Raw genomic sequence first — 14939 nt, 5'->3', positions numbered from 1 at the left:
AGTAGATTTAATCAAAAAGATTTGGGCATTTACTTGTATTTATGTTGTGCCTTAATGCTAAGTCTGCCATAACTTACATTTGCTAGTGTATTTAATATCCTACAGGATTGTGAACATAATGCAATATCAAAGATGTGTAGACTTTTTGGTTTTGTTTCCTTTTATATATACATATATAAAATAAGTATCAATGCACTTAGCACGCCTTCTCTGTGTCCCCATTTGCCAAGGCACTCCTCTGCTCCGCTCCAGCTGGGCGTCTGGCTCCCTCAGAGCCTCAGTGAGCAACAGCGTTAAGTTTTCTCTACATGTCTATACAAAATCTAAAACATCTGATGAATATATTTCTTCTTTATGTACGATCTCGCCGAACTACAAGGATACACTCGCTGTGCACAGGCAGAATCGAAAGTAGTCCGTCAATACAGAAGTATATAGAAACTCGATTTTATATACGATTAACAATGTATTAAGGAATTTAATTAACTGTTTATTTACTATTTATAGTGTTGTAACACTGTAACTGATAGACGGACCAGCTTGTGAGCATTTAAAAGGTCTATTTGCCAGTTTTTGAGAGTCGGCGTCTGGCGGCCGTCTGCTCTGCCAATTTTGCTATGCTTACGACAAGAAAAAACACTTCAGACTGGACGCACAGAATGAAGGTTTCCGTGGATTCGTGTGACTCTGGGTGAGTAAGACATCCGGCTCAAATGCCAAAATACCGACGTATCCCTTTAACTAAATCGTGCATTGTATTAAAATCCCAGCTAGGCTAAAAAAGTAGAATGTTTTGTTTGACTTACTCGTCTTCCACCAGGCCCGTTCCTTCAGCCCAGCAGACGACAAAACTGCAGACATGTCCGCTTTTCTCGGCTTTACACTGAAAAGCGAGGTGTCCACTGGAAGAGCAGCTCCGTCCACAGCCGCCCGCGCACACACTGTGGAGCTGGGCGCCCATCAACACACACGTCACACGTTTGCATACGTCATACGAGCGGGAAGCAGGACGACTTTCCATCATGGCGTTTTTCTAGAAGTCTAGGAGGTAATTAAAAGAGTACTTATTTAATTTGTATACAGGGACATGTCAAACTGAAAACAGGTTGATGTCCATAACTTTAGTCTTTTTCACTATTTTGAATGTTATTTGGGGTACAAGTTGTACAGTAAAGACAAAGTCAGATTTAGCAGAGAGACGCAGGCCAGTAAGAACATTTTTGTACAAAATAAGAATCAGAGATGTATCTATTTTATTAACTGCCAGGGGCGTTTCTAGACATAAAGCTCTACTGGGGCACAGGCCCCCCATTACTCGTATCGCTTTTTTTTTTCTTTTTCTTGAAAGCCTGCTGCATGCAAGAAGTGTGCAACACAATGCACTATACAAACTTCCCTGGCTTATCCACTATTCCTGCACTGCAACAAGTAGTGGGAAAGGTAAACATGTAGAGATACTAATCTTTATGAAAATATTGAAGTTTCTCAACATGTGTAACAGGCAAACGCTGTGTATGCAAATGACAAAACCTCCCTCATTCTGACTTGCGCGCCGACACTGGCCTCTGTGCTGCAGTGGCTATATAGCAGCGCACAGGCGCACACGCAGCAGTTTGTGTTTTCTGTTCAACTGCGTTGCTTTTATAAGCACTTACTGCGTGGCATTTAGACCAATTTCTAAAAAAAGAATTCCGGGATCTAAATGAATGAACTGACAAAGTAAATTGTTAAAACTCAAACTTGAGATTTTACTGGGGCACGTTCCCCAGTAAAAGGGGTGTAGTGACACCCATGTTAACCGCTTCTTTTTATTGTTAATAACATACACAAGGTGGAGAGGAAGGAAAAAAAAACTGTTTCTGTTTACTGTGCATGATTAATGAAGACATTTTGAACTCTTTATTTGAAGGTTTGAAAAGGGTCTTTTGAAGAATTGGAAAATCAGAAGTGTTTCTCATACTTGTACTACAAAAGTCACTTATTTGCAAAAACTGTTTAAAAACATAAAAAGGAAGACTTAAAGTCAGACACCCAGATAAGAACTACATAGAATTTATACAGAATATAATTTAGAGATGTTACTGAATGACATCATTCAGACAGGGTAGAAGTGCCTGACCGCTGGATTTGTACAAGATTCCTGGTGATAAATTCTCAGTCATTAGGGGGTCTAGTTTTGTGTTGCTGATAGAACCGTGCCGCTCCCTGCAAACCCCCCCCACCGTGGTGTCGAGAGCAGGATGTGCTGCTTGTGAAGCCCCTCCACTGCAGTGTGATCCTGTCAGGGGCCTCAGGGAATGACTGTGTAAACTGTTTTGGTGAAGCAAATTCTAAAATAAAACGTTCAAATATGGTTATTTATTTATCGGTTTTCTGTATTTTTAGCCCATCTCTCTTTTTCTGTGCCTGATAGGGTTAACCCAAAACAATCTCACTAAAGAGCTGCTTGATTTACACATGATCCGGTGTAACTCTAGTGTGACTGGGTCTCCCTCTGCGCTTATCTTTTGCTGTTGCCTGTATGGATGCTGCTCCTTCTTGCCTTGTATTGTACACACACACACACACACACACACACTTGTAAAGCTTGAATAAATACAATGATCATTAACTTTTTCTTTCAATAAGGCGTTGTCTAACTCTGGAAATTCATTGTATTGATTATATTGTTTATTTCTCTTTGTATTTCTTTTAAATTTAAGTTTGGGATATCTGGGCACATATGTTTTACACAGATCTGGGTCTTTGGACATTCCTAATACAATCTGTTTGGGGAAAATGACTTGTTCCTCTTAAATTACCCACAGCCCTCATTGATTCTACAGAGTGATATCTGTCGACACATTCCGCTCTAAAGGGGCCCTGGAACATCACCTGAAATGTAACCAGACCCCTGTTCTCAAATTCATCATCAATAAATGCCCTGAAACTCTGCCCTCCTTTACACTATTTCTCCAGTGGCCTGTCAACTCCACCCACCAATATGCTAATTCTTCAGTGACGCAGTACACACCTCCTAGGAAGGGGCCCTCGAAGTTCAACTCAAAGTCAAAGGTCAAATCCCCCACAGCTCCCCCTTGCCCTAAAGCGCACTATATTACTACCATAGCACCATACTAAGTCTCACTCTGCTCGCATGAGAAAGGTACCATGAAATGTCCCATGAAATGTCCCTGTCAGGACTATCTCCGCCAGGACTCAAACATCAGTTCATTCTGATTGACATGAGGAATTGAATTACAATTGGCTCGCATTCCCAACCTGCTATTGGCTGCTTGAATCGCCTTCTGTTTTTAATGTTTTTGGCAGCCTCTCTACATCATTCGACTGCTAGTCGGTTAGCGGTAGATGATAAACTGCTGTTTTAGACAAAAGTAGTTAATTATATACATTAGTAATCATGCTAAAATTACTAGCATGATTACAAATATAAAATATATATTTATACACACACACACACACACACGAGCGGCGTCATTAGACCCAGGCTAAAGACAAGACGCACAAGGCAGGCCCTGGACGTTCTAATGCTGCCCTAGGCCGACGCCCCCCCCAACACAAACGCCCCATTTCTCAGAGTGAAAATAATTACATCATAGAATACTCTTTAAATTCCACTCTTTATCCTGATGTGGCCCAGCCTGCAATAACGCATTGTGTAAACAAAACAATTTAGTTGGCAGATTCATTTTAATTAATGTTTCACAATTGGATAATCCCACATAAACACACACATCACCATAGATACCAAAGTTGTGGGCGTGAACTATGGGAGAAGTGGGAATGAGGCGAGAGCAGGAACTGCAGCAATGCTAGGAGCTAGTGGCTGGGGTGCCACCAATCAGGGGCGGTGGAGGGCGGCAGTCAATTGTCAAAATGCCACCTCAAATTCAAGTGCTGCCATAGGCAGCTGCCTAATCTTGGCTAATGGGAGGGCCAGCCCTGTACATACACTTTGTATATTATCCTTCATTAAACATTGAAGATTACTGCTTTAAAATGATCTACAAAAATTAACAGTGATTAGCTATCATCAGGGGAAATGCAACATCCAAAGTTTCTGTGATTAATTAGATTTTTGACTTGCTTCTGACGGAAGCCTTCAACCAGAGCTTTTAATAAGAAACAAAAACTTGCAGTTTGCAATATTTTCTGCAGGTCTTTTGGAAAGCAACCAATAACTAATGTTGTGAACTGTTTATTCCCTGTGCGTTTGTCATTACTTGGACAATGCAAATGGTGTGCAATACTAAATCAAATATTAACACCATATTCACAATGTGTGTATCATGTAGTCTGTGTACATACACACATCTGTAACCATTCATCATTATAGGATTATGCGTTGTCCTGACATGCTGTTAGAGGTTTGTGTTATGCCTTGAATGTTTCTGTAATCTGTTTAATTGCTCCAACTCTTAAAAAATAAATGCATTCTCTTTAATTTCTTTGATCCTCATATATTTAAGTTATTGGTGGATACCAATGAGCAAATAATGGGTCCAATGGTCTCTCGTTTGTAAACTGTCTTAGGTTTCCAATTTTAACTTTAATTTTAAGTCAGATTAATTTTACATTCAGGCCTCCTCTCTCATCCATTTAAACTTCATTTTGGTATAAAATTAGACAATGTAACAGAACTATAGATTAAATAGGATGATAATTTGTTACCAAGTAAAAACAAATACATTTAATTAAATTGTATAGTGGAGGAGTGAGCCACATAGCCAAAGAGGTCTGCAATTTTGGAAGTTATTCCACACATGTATTTTTTAAAATTTATTTTTTAACTGAAGAATCACCCAATGCAAAGAAATGAGCTGGTTTTGAATGTTAAGGTTGTTGTGCAAGTCATAGCTGATGTCTATCTAGCTATCCAATGCTACTAACTGTGCCAATAAAACACCAGAAATATTTGAAAAAAACAGTGGAATACTTTCAGGGGTGGTTAAAATAATAATAATAATAATAATAATAATAATAATAATAATAATGCAGGAGGTCAGGAACACAGGAAAGTAAATAGCCAGAGGTAATGCTTAGAAAGGCTGTGATGAACAAGACTTGAAGTGCAGGGCAGAATGGAGTCAGTGGAGCTGGTGGGGAGAAGAGAACCAATGAGTGCAGAGGGTTATTAGGACAATTGCACATGGTACGTAGGAATGTTAATTGGATGATTGCAGGGTTAGTATTCAGGGGATGATGACCTCTGGTGGTGAACAAGGGAACTGTGGCTGACAGGTGTGATAGATATGTTGGCTTTGTTTCTTTTTTCTGTGGATTTGTATCGTGTGAAGTTTCTTGGACCTATCGGATTAATCACAAATTACAGAATTGCTGCATTCAGTTTAAAAACTCGAAGTCCAGAATAACAAGATTATGTGAAGGTATTTTATTGAAAGTGTTTGTATATTGGTATTGTGACACATTCATTTGTAACCTACATTGAATGTGTATGTTTAAATTAAAAACACTAGTGTACTGCAGTTTACTGTTGAATTGTCTATGCATACCCCCCACTGTGAAGGGAATAATATCAATGTGAGGGGAATAATATCTTTGTTTCACAATACTTACCTTTAGCACAACAGTTTGTCATTGGATTCTGTCCACACATTGCTTTTATAACATCATAGTGTTCTCATTCTCAAAGAGAAATCCATGACATGTGCAAGACCCTGCAAGAAGATGCCACCATTTAATTTCCTGTGTATGAATTTTCTGAACATCTTCAGATAAAGGCAACATGCAATGTCGAAGAACAGCTGTTCAGAGTAGAGTTCAAGATGTGCTGGAACTGATTGAGGACCAGAAACTGCTAGCAAGATACAACCTCTTCACCCATAACATAGGACAATCAATGCTCTTCCACCACCTTAACCTGATACAATTGACATTAAAGGCAGAAGATGCAATTGTTCAAAAACTAGTTTAGTGCAGGAACCTTTTATTTTCCCATCCCAAGTGTATAAACTAATTATCAGTCTCAGAAATATACTACTTCTTTAAAACTGTCCAACTGAAATTAAAAGTTAATTTACATTTTGAGGCTGGTCTTTTCTTTGATAAACATATTGCTGCAATATAACACTGAATGATATTTTGTATAAGGACCTGTCCCCTTATTGTGATCTAAAACATAGTTGTGCTTGGAGCTTCTATTTAATGTAGAACATGCTCTTTGTATTGTTTTTTTGTATGGATGTAATGGTGCAAACCTACTTTTATTCCCCTTAGAAATAAAGGAACGGAAAGCAGTTGTATGAGCCTTGCAGAGTGCTGAATGTAATTCCCTGGCATGGAATTAATAAGATTTACTATATTATTTATAAAGGTCCTCTAGCATACTGATGCATTTTCTACTGAGGTCTGTTTCTGTGGAAGCCTGGTAATCACTGTTTCACTGATAACTGATTTCACACTCTTTATTAATATTAATGTCTAGTAATGGTTTCGGTGTGTTTTTCAAAATCATCCATCATGTGATTTAGATTTTCTAAAATAATATGTGCTGCACGATCACAAAGCTCAAGCATTGACTGGGACCCTGGTGCTCCTTCACCCCATAGCAGTCTGAGCAGATGTAGATGTTGGCATTGTCTTGCCAGTGCAGAATGAGTACAGCTACAGATCTGTTCATGAAGTATCACAGCGTACGTGACATCAGGCTTCGAATAACGGGGAACTTGAGCCTCAAATTCTTAAACCCTTTCACTTTATCTTGCCACTTTTCATTTAACATTTCTTTAGCTTTAATTACACTTTCATTTAATTTAATATACCTGGACATGTACCTGAACAGTCAGGGAGGGTGAGGAATGACAGGGATCCAAAGTAACTAAGGACCTTGCTGCAAAACAGGTACAGAAGATCATCCAAGTGTCTATTTCTGCATCCATGAAGGAACTGTCAAAAAGAACATAAAGCCAGAGTATGGAGCCAATTGCAACAGTGAATGATGATCCTGTGGTTACCTGGTTATACTAAACTACAATTAGTGTAGTGCTTTAGTACAGTCTTCAGGACTAAACACAGGATCTTCCACAGCTCTCTTTTGCATTTGACCTGATTAAAAGGTTGGCAGAAGGTAAAAGGCCCTCTCCAACCCACCCCCCCGAACTACACCTAAAGGCTCACATCAAAGGTATTGTATTTTAAATAAAGCTGATTCAGTACTGACTTTAATGGATTAATAATTATTAATGTTTCATTGTATTATATATATATATATATATACATACACCACCTGCCTAATATTGTGTAGGTCCCCCTTTTGCTGCCAAAACAGCCCTGACCCGTCGAGGCATGGACTCAACTAGACCTCTGAAGGTGTGCTGTGGTATCTGGCACAAGACGTTAGCAGCAGATCCTTTAAGTCATGTAAGTTGCGAGGTGGGTCATCCATGGATCGGACTTGTTTGTCCAGCACATCCCACAGATGCTCGATTGGATTGAGATCTGGGGAACTTGGAGGCCAAGTCAACACCTTGAACTTGTGATTCATCAGACCAGGCCACCTTCTTCCATTGCTCCGTGGTCCAGTTCTGATGCTCACGTGCCCATTGTAGGTGCTTTCGGTAGTGGACAGGGGTCAGCATGGGCACCCTGACTGGTCTGCGGCTACGCAACAAACTGCGAAGCAGTTGTGTTCTGACACCTTTCTATCAGAACCAGCATTACCTTTTTCAGCAATTTGAGCTACAGTAGCTCGTCTGTTGGATCGGACCACACAGGCCAGCCTTCGCTCCCCACGTGCATCAATGAGCCTTGGCCACCCATGACTCTGTTTCCGGTTCACTGCTTTTCCTTCCTTGGACCACTTTCGATAGGTACTGACCACTGCAGACCGGGAACACCCCACAAGAGCTGCAGTTTTGGAGATGCTCTGACCCAGTCGTCTAGCCATCACAATGTGGCCCTTGTCAAAGTTGCTCAGATCTTACGCTTGCCCATTTTTCCTGATTCTAACACATCAACTTTGACGACAAAATGTTCACTTGCTGCCTAATATATCCCACCCACTGACAGATGCCATGATAATGAGATTATCAGTGTTATTCACTTCACATATCAGTGGTCATAATGTTATGGCTGATCAGTGTAGATACACACATACATTATATATACTCAGCAAAAAAAGAAACGTCCCTTTTTCAGGACACTGTACTTTAAAGATAGTTTTGTAAAAATCCAAATAACTTTACAGATCTTTATTGTAAAGGGTTTAAACAATGTTTTCCATGCTTGTTCAATGAACCATAAACAATTAATGAACAGCTTACAGACAATAGGCAATTAAGATCACAGTTATAAAAACTTAGGACACTAAAGAGACCTTTCTGCGGACTCTAAAAAACACAAAAGAAAGATGCCCAGGGTCCCTGCTCCTCTGTGTGAACGTGTCTTAGGCATCCTGCAAGGAGACATGAGGACTGCTGATGTGGAAATAAATTGCAATGTCCATACTGTGAGACGCCTAAGACAGCGCTACAGGGAGACAGGAAGGACAGCTGATCATCCTTGCAGTGGCAGATCATGTGTAAAACCACCTGCACAGGATCGATACATACGAATATCACACCTGCAGGACAGGTACAGGATGGCAACAACAACTGCCCGAGTCACACGCACAATCCCTACATCAGTGCTCAGACTGTGCGCAATAGGCTGAGAGAGGCTGGACTGAGGGCTTGTAGGCCTTTTGTAAGGCAGCTCCTTACCAGACATCACCGGCAACAATGTCGCCTATGGGCACAAACCCACCTTCGCTGGACATGATTTCCTGCAAAACAGGAATGTCAGTGTTATGCCAGGGACAATCCCATTGAGTACGTCTGGGACCTGTTGAATGGGAGGGTGAGGGCTAGGGCCATTCTCCCCAGAAATGTCCAGGAACTTGCAAGCGCCTTGGTGGAAGAGTGGGGTAACATCTCACAGCAAGAATTGGCAAATCTGGTGCAGTCGATGAGGAGGAGATGCACTGCAGGACTAAATGCAGCTGGTGGCCACACCAGATACTGACTGTTACTTTTGATTTTGACCCCCCCTTTTCAGGGACACATTATTCCATTTCTGTTAGTCACATATCTGTGAAACGTGTTCAGTTTATGTCTTAGTTGTTGAATCTTTTTATGTTCATACAAATATTTACACGTTAAGTTTGCTGAAAATAAAAGCAGTTGAATGTGAGAAGACATTTCTTCTTTTGCTGAGTTTATCTATCTATCTATCATTATATATATACACTCACCTAAAGGATTATTAGGAACACCATACTAATACTGTGTTTGACCCCCTTTTGTCTTCAGAACTGCCTTAATTCTACGTGGCATTGATTCAACAAGGTGCTGAAAGCATTCTTTAGAAATGTTGGCCCATATTGATAGGATAGCATCTTGCAGTTGATGGAGATTTGTGGGATGCACATCCAGGGCACGAAGCTCCCGTTCCACCACATCCCAAAGATGCTCTATTGGCTTGAGATCTGGTGACTGTGGGGGCCAGTTTAGTACAGTGAACTCATTGTCATGTTCAAGAAACCAATTTGAAATGATTCGACCTTTGTGACATGGTGCATTATCCTGCTGGAAGTAGCCATCAGAGGATGGGTATATGGTGGTCATAAAGGGATGGACATGGTCAGAAACAATGCTCAGGTAGGCCGTGGCATTTAAACGATGCCCAATTGGCACTAAGGGGCCTAAAGTGTGCCAAGAAAACATCCCCCACACCATTACACCACCACCACCAGCCTGCACAGTGGTAACAAGGCATGATGGATCCATGTTCTCATTCTGTTTACGCCAAATTCTGACTCTACCATCTGAATGTCTCAACAGAAATCGAGACTCATCAGACCAGGCAACATTTTTCCAGTCTTCAACTGTCCAATTTTGGTGAGCTTGTGCAAATTGTAGCCTCTTTTTCCTATTTCTAGTGGAGATGAGTGGTACCCGGTGGGGTCTTCTGCTGTTGTAGCCCATCCGCTTCAAGGTTGTACGTGTTGTGGCTTCACAAATGCTTTGCTGCATAGCTGGGTTGTAACGAGTGGTTATTTCAGTCAAAGTTGCTCTTCTATCAGCTTGAATCAGTCAGCCCATTCTCCTCTGACCTCTAGCATTAACAAGGCATTTTCTCCCACAGGACTGCCGCATACTGGATGTTTTTCCCTTTTCACACCATTCTTTGTAAACCCTAGAAATGGTTGTGCGTGAAAATCCCAGTAACTGAGCAGATTGTGAAATACTCAGACCGGCCCGTCTGGCACCAACAACCATGCCACTCTCAAAATTGCTTAAATCACCTTTCTTTCCCATTCAGACATTCAGTTTGGAGTTCAGGAGATTGTCTTGACCAGGACCACACCCCTAAATGCATTGAAGCAACTGCCATGTGATTGGTTGGTTAGATAATTGCATTAATGAGAAATTGAACAGGTGTTCCTAATAATCCTTTAGGCGAGTGTATATATATATATATATATATATATATATATATATATATATACACACACACACACATTTAATGTATATATGTATGTATACATACATACATAAAATATAAGGTAAATTATATATATATATATATATATATACCAGAACTGGACCACTGACTAACTGTTCAATTGTGTGGGCTAATGAGTTCAAAATTCAAAATACAAAATAGTGGGGAATGCTGGTTGGCTGGTATTAAGGTCTGTCAATGGCATTGCAAAGCAACTAATGTAGCCTATACGATGTCCAATCAGAATCATGCATTTTAATCAGCATGTTTGTACAGCATTCCAGTTGCAAAAACAAATAATATGGAAATGTTTTGTGACACCTTTGCTAATTTTCACCAAGCAACCACAAGACTTGGGCTTAAAACAAGACAAAATATACCAACAAGCGGCAAAGCTAAACAATAGCGACTGCGTGGCTGGACGAGCCCAGTCCCGCGGGTTGTAAGCGGAGCTGGCAGCGCTGACAGAGGCCTCGGAGCGGACTCAGCTGTTCAGCCTCACTGCGGCCTGCTACTCTGCGGTCATGGGATTGTGGTCATTCGAGAGGTGAATAGTGTCGATACGTGTTCTACTTACACTGAACATATTGCTGTTATAGCTCACGGGGTTAGTAAACCATTTCGCCACCCCCAATATCTGTCACCGGTGTGGAGAGACCGAACCGGAAGTAAACGAGCTGCCGAGGCGGCACCGGAAACACGTCAGTTATAAGCGTTTCTAGATCCGGTCACCCTGTGTGCTGACGCGGCTCAGTGGCAGAGCGCCTGCGTGAGAGCGGGCCGACCGGCGGCTCGATTCCGGGCGTCATCAGTGCAGGTGACTAGAATACAGTGTTAACTTCGTCAACGAAAATTATTATTACGAATATTCGTCAACGACCTATTTTCATTGACGATAATGACACGAAATTCTGTGACAAAAACGATAACAAAAAAAGAAATGCTTCTAATTTTATTTTCCTATAATGTGACGAAATGAAAATTCAACGCAAGACTAATGGATATAACAGTATTTTGCGAGGCGGCCGGGTAGCTGTTTAATCATAATCACGCATGCATTGACTCGGTCATCGTGTTCGTGTAGCGCAGCTAATCGCAGTTCTGCGCAGTGCTCTACCATTGGGATCGGTGGGATTCTGCAGCTCTGCGCAGAACCGTGGAAATCTGCGCAACAGAATCCGACCTGATTGGACACAAGCGGGTATTTCGCTAAACGTTGAATGCTCTTGATGTGATTTACGGTATTGGGCTTAACGTGAAGTTGATACAGAGTGTGTGAAGTTAAACGCCTGTTCTTTTGTATATATGACTGGTAAGTGTAATGTCTTGTAACACTGTTTTTGTGCACTATTTGCACTAATTATTTAATCACGTTATTTCTTTACTTTCAGCGCACTTTTCTTCTATATATTCACGTGTAGTTAATTGTGTGAGAGCTAATTACTAGATTGGCTTGGGCTCTGATTGATTGAGACTCCTACACCAGGTGTGCTACCTTTTGAAAAGGAACTTGGTTTGTATACCGGTAGCTGCTGCTGAAACGGTCCCTGCTCTTATGAAGGTCCTGCCCCGGGTCTGTGCTGTTTGGTGTCGCGGTCTCCCCCGTCCGCGCGTCGGTGCGGCTGTGCGGTTGCGGAGCCGCTGCATCATCTGACTGCACGATCAAGAGAGACTGAGGGACAATTATACGCGCAAAGAAGTGTTTTGATTGTGTTCATTAGCGATCTTGAAGAGGGCGGTATTTGTGGGGATTTTAGCAGCTTTTATTGTGTCTTTGTTTTTATTATTTTATGGGTCATTTTAGGGGATTCACTATCCACAACTCTTAAAGCCGATTCCAGTGCTCTTTAGCACCCCTGCCTGTAGCGGGTCGTGGTGGTACTGCAGCCAAAATCTGTAGAATTGGCTTTGAAAAGAGTAAGTGGGTTTGGGTGGTGGTTCAGTTACTCTGGTAGTGACTAGCTTGATTGATAGGGTGCTTCAGAGGCTAAATGTGTGTCCCCTATATTTGACTTTTAATTTATGTTAATGATTTTAATATTTGAATCTTTTATAACTTTTTAACTGCAATCCCATGTCTTATTATTCCCTGGTGTTTTATTAAACTTGTATTGTTAAAATTTAACTTGTTAACTTCCATTGTTTTACTGTAACTCCATTGCCAGATAAAAAAACAACCTGAATTAACCTAAACTGAAGGTGGTGTAGGTGGCTACACAATCATGCACCCAGTAGCACCTCGCTACAGTCTTGCAAGTGTCTTGTAATTAGCAAAGTTAGGATCTAATTTGATTAACTGTACTTATAGGTTAACCAGACAAGTTAATTCACGCTTGGCTACAGTAGTGCTTAATTCGCTTATGCTTTTAATATCACTTCAAACATGCAATATTTTGTGTATTATTGTAGGAAGTGTTTGAAAATTAAATGTTAATGCAAGAGCCATTTGAAATGTTACTATTGTCAGCGACTGAGCGTACTGGAATATAAAAATACAAATTGGATGATTGTATTTGCATTTTTACCTAAATAACGTGTGCATAAATGGAAAATGCAATTGTGGGATTACATTTGCATTTGAATAAAGTCCACTATATGCTTCCATACTGTTCTTGTACTCTATTCTTATTACAGCAAATGTCAAGAGACTTCAAACAAATTGAATTACAGTAATTTGTGACCATGCAGTTTAACAATAGCTGTTTAACTTGATTTCAAATACATTTCAAATTAAGTCAATCAATATGTTTGTTTTGCATGTATTCACTAATTGATGTAAACATCAGACATACTTCATTATCACTATTATGCATTAAGAATAAAATACATGGACTAAAATGTGACTAAAATTACATTGACTAAAGTGACAGTTTTCATCGAATTATATTAACTAAAACTAATGAAAGTTGGAATGATTAAAATGACTAAAACTGATAAGCATTCTAGTCAAAAGAGGAAGACTAAAACTAAATGTAAAATAGCTGTCAAAGTTAACACTGCTAGAAAAATAAACCCTCAAGACCCTACAAGCAGTAGTTTTGTATATAACAATATTAAACATTAAAAAGTCAATTCGTACGTGTAACAAGCGCAGCTCACAAAGTGCTTTTCAAGAAAGTATGCAATTATAACTTTTAGGTTGTTGTTTTTACTCACAATACCGGAGGTACAGTAGTGAGAGTGAAGAGGCACAACATCAGCGCTCAGAGGTGCTAAAAATAGGTTTTTTATGTGTTCCCACAATGTGTGTTTCTCGAAGCCTCTTGTTATACAAACACTGTGCTATTTCAGTGTATTTATTTATATATATATATATATATATATATATATATATATATATATATATATATATATATTGTATGTATTGTGTTTGTTTAAACTGACTTTGTTGTAATGTGTTAGAGTCCTTGATTCTGGTTTTCCCCTGAATTCCAGGATTCCTATGTTGTCCCAGATATCATAGGGCCTCTCCACTGTTAATACACAGCTTTGTTGCTCTTGTGTGTTGATCACTGATATGCCTCTGTGCCAACATTTTGGACAAAAACTATTAGTACTATAAATCTAGTTTTAGGCAGAATCATGGTAACGTCCACCACATGTGGTTGATTTGTTTAGTCAAAGTGGCATCTCCAACCACCAGACACTGTCAACTCCTTTCAACTGTTACACTTCTCAAATCTGAACTTACCTCTGTAACTCTGTCCCCTGTTGTGAAGCACAGAAGTCACACTGAAATGCACGAGGGCACATGCTGCAGCACCAATATATGCAACAGGAACAAACGTGCCACCCCTAATCAGTGACTGGGATTACGGGATTACAGGATTAACTCTATAGAAGAGAGACATACACTGTCAGCACAACCAGAAAGACAACATATACACTATAGACTGGTGTGCATATTTACTTCCATTCATCACAGGCTGCATGGTGGGGAAGAGGTTAGGTGTCTGAAAAGGTTACAACACTGTCCAAACAGGATGTGCTATAACATGGACTGGCATGAGGAAAGCTAGCAGATCTTCACATGGCTAATATGTTTTTGTATTCCTTGTAGTTTAGGCCACAGCAACCCTTCACTCCCTCACTCCCATGCTGCAATTTGCATATATTCTCTGTACATTTTTACCAATATATATTTCACTGCTGTTTTAGGAGTGTAGAGATAAAAAGTAACAGAACAGAAAACAGTTTCTTTTAAGGATACTTAACTAAAGGTAAGTGCACTTACATTCTTTTGGATAAAGTTATATATTGCAGATATATTCTGTATTTATGTATGTTTAGATTATTCTGAGTATGTCTGAAAGAGCAAGAAACTGAGAAAAAAATATACAGAAAGAAACACAGGGTTAATCCATCCTGACAGATCAAATTTATACATTTTGTGTCAAAATCTTTATTCAAAACCATGTAAGGTAAATGTATAGTTT

At 40.0% G+C, this 14939-nt stretch overlaps 1 protein-coding gene across 1 annotated transcript in view; it reads right to left on the bottom strand.

Moving 5' to 3' along the window:
* The window catches only part of LOC136764038 (sialic acid-binding Ig-like lectin 14), a 47239-nt gene extending 32639 nt beyond the window's left edge, over positions 1 to 14600 (bottom strand). Inside the window, exons 1-4 of the mRNA XM_066717871.1 lie at positions 14595 to 14600; positions 11999 to 12157; positions 8721 to 8782; positions 807 to 949 (exon numbers count right to left, since the gene is read on the bottom strand). Of these exons, the coding sequence (XP_066573968.1) occupies positions 807 to 949; positions 8721 to 8782; positions 11999 to 12157; positions 14595 to 14600 (370 nt within the window). The remainder of the gene's footprint in view (positions 1 to 806; positions 950 to 8720; positions 8783 to 11998; positions 12158 to 14594) is intronic.
* Positions 14601 to 14939: the final 339 nt, after the last annotated feature.

Source organism: Amia ocellicauda, chromosome 12 (genome assembly GCF_036373705.1).
Source record: "Amia ocellicauda isolate fAmiCal2 chromosome 12, fAmiCal2.hap1, whole genome shotgun sequence".
Lineage (NCBI taxonomy): Eukaryota > Metazoa > Chordata > Actinopteri > Amiiformes > Amiidae > Amia > Amia ocellicauda.
Note: the sequence above shows the minus strand (reverse complement) of the source record. Positions and strands in the feature narration are given on the sequence as shown.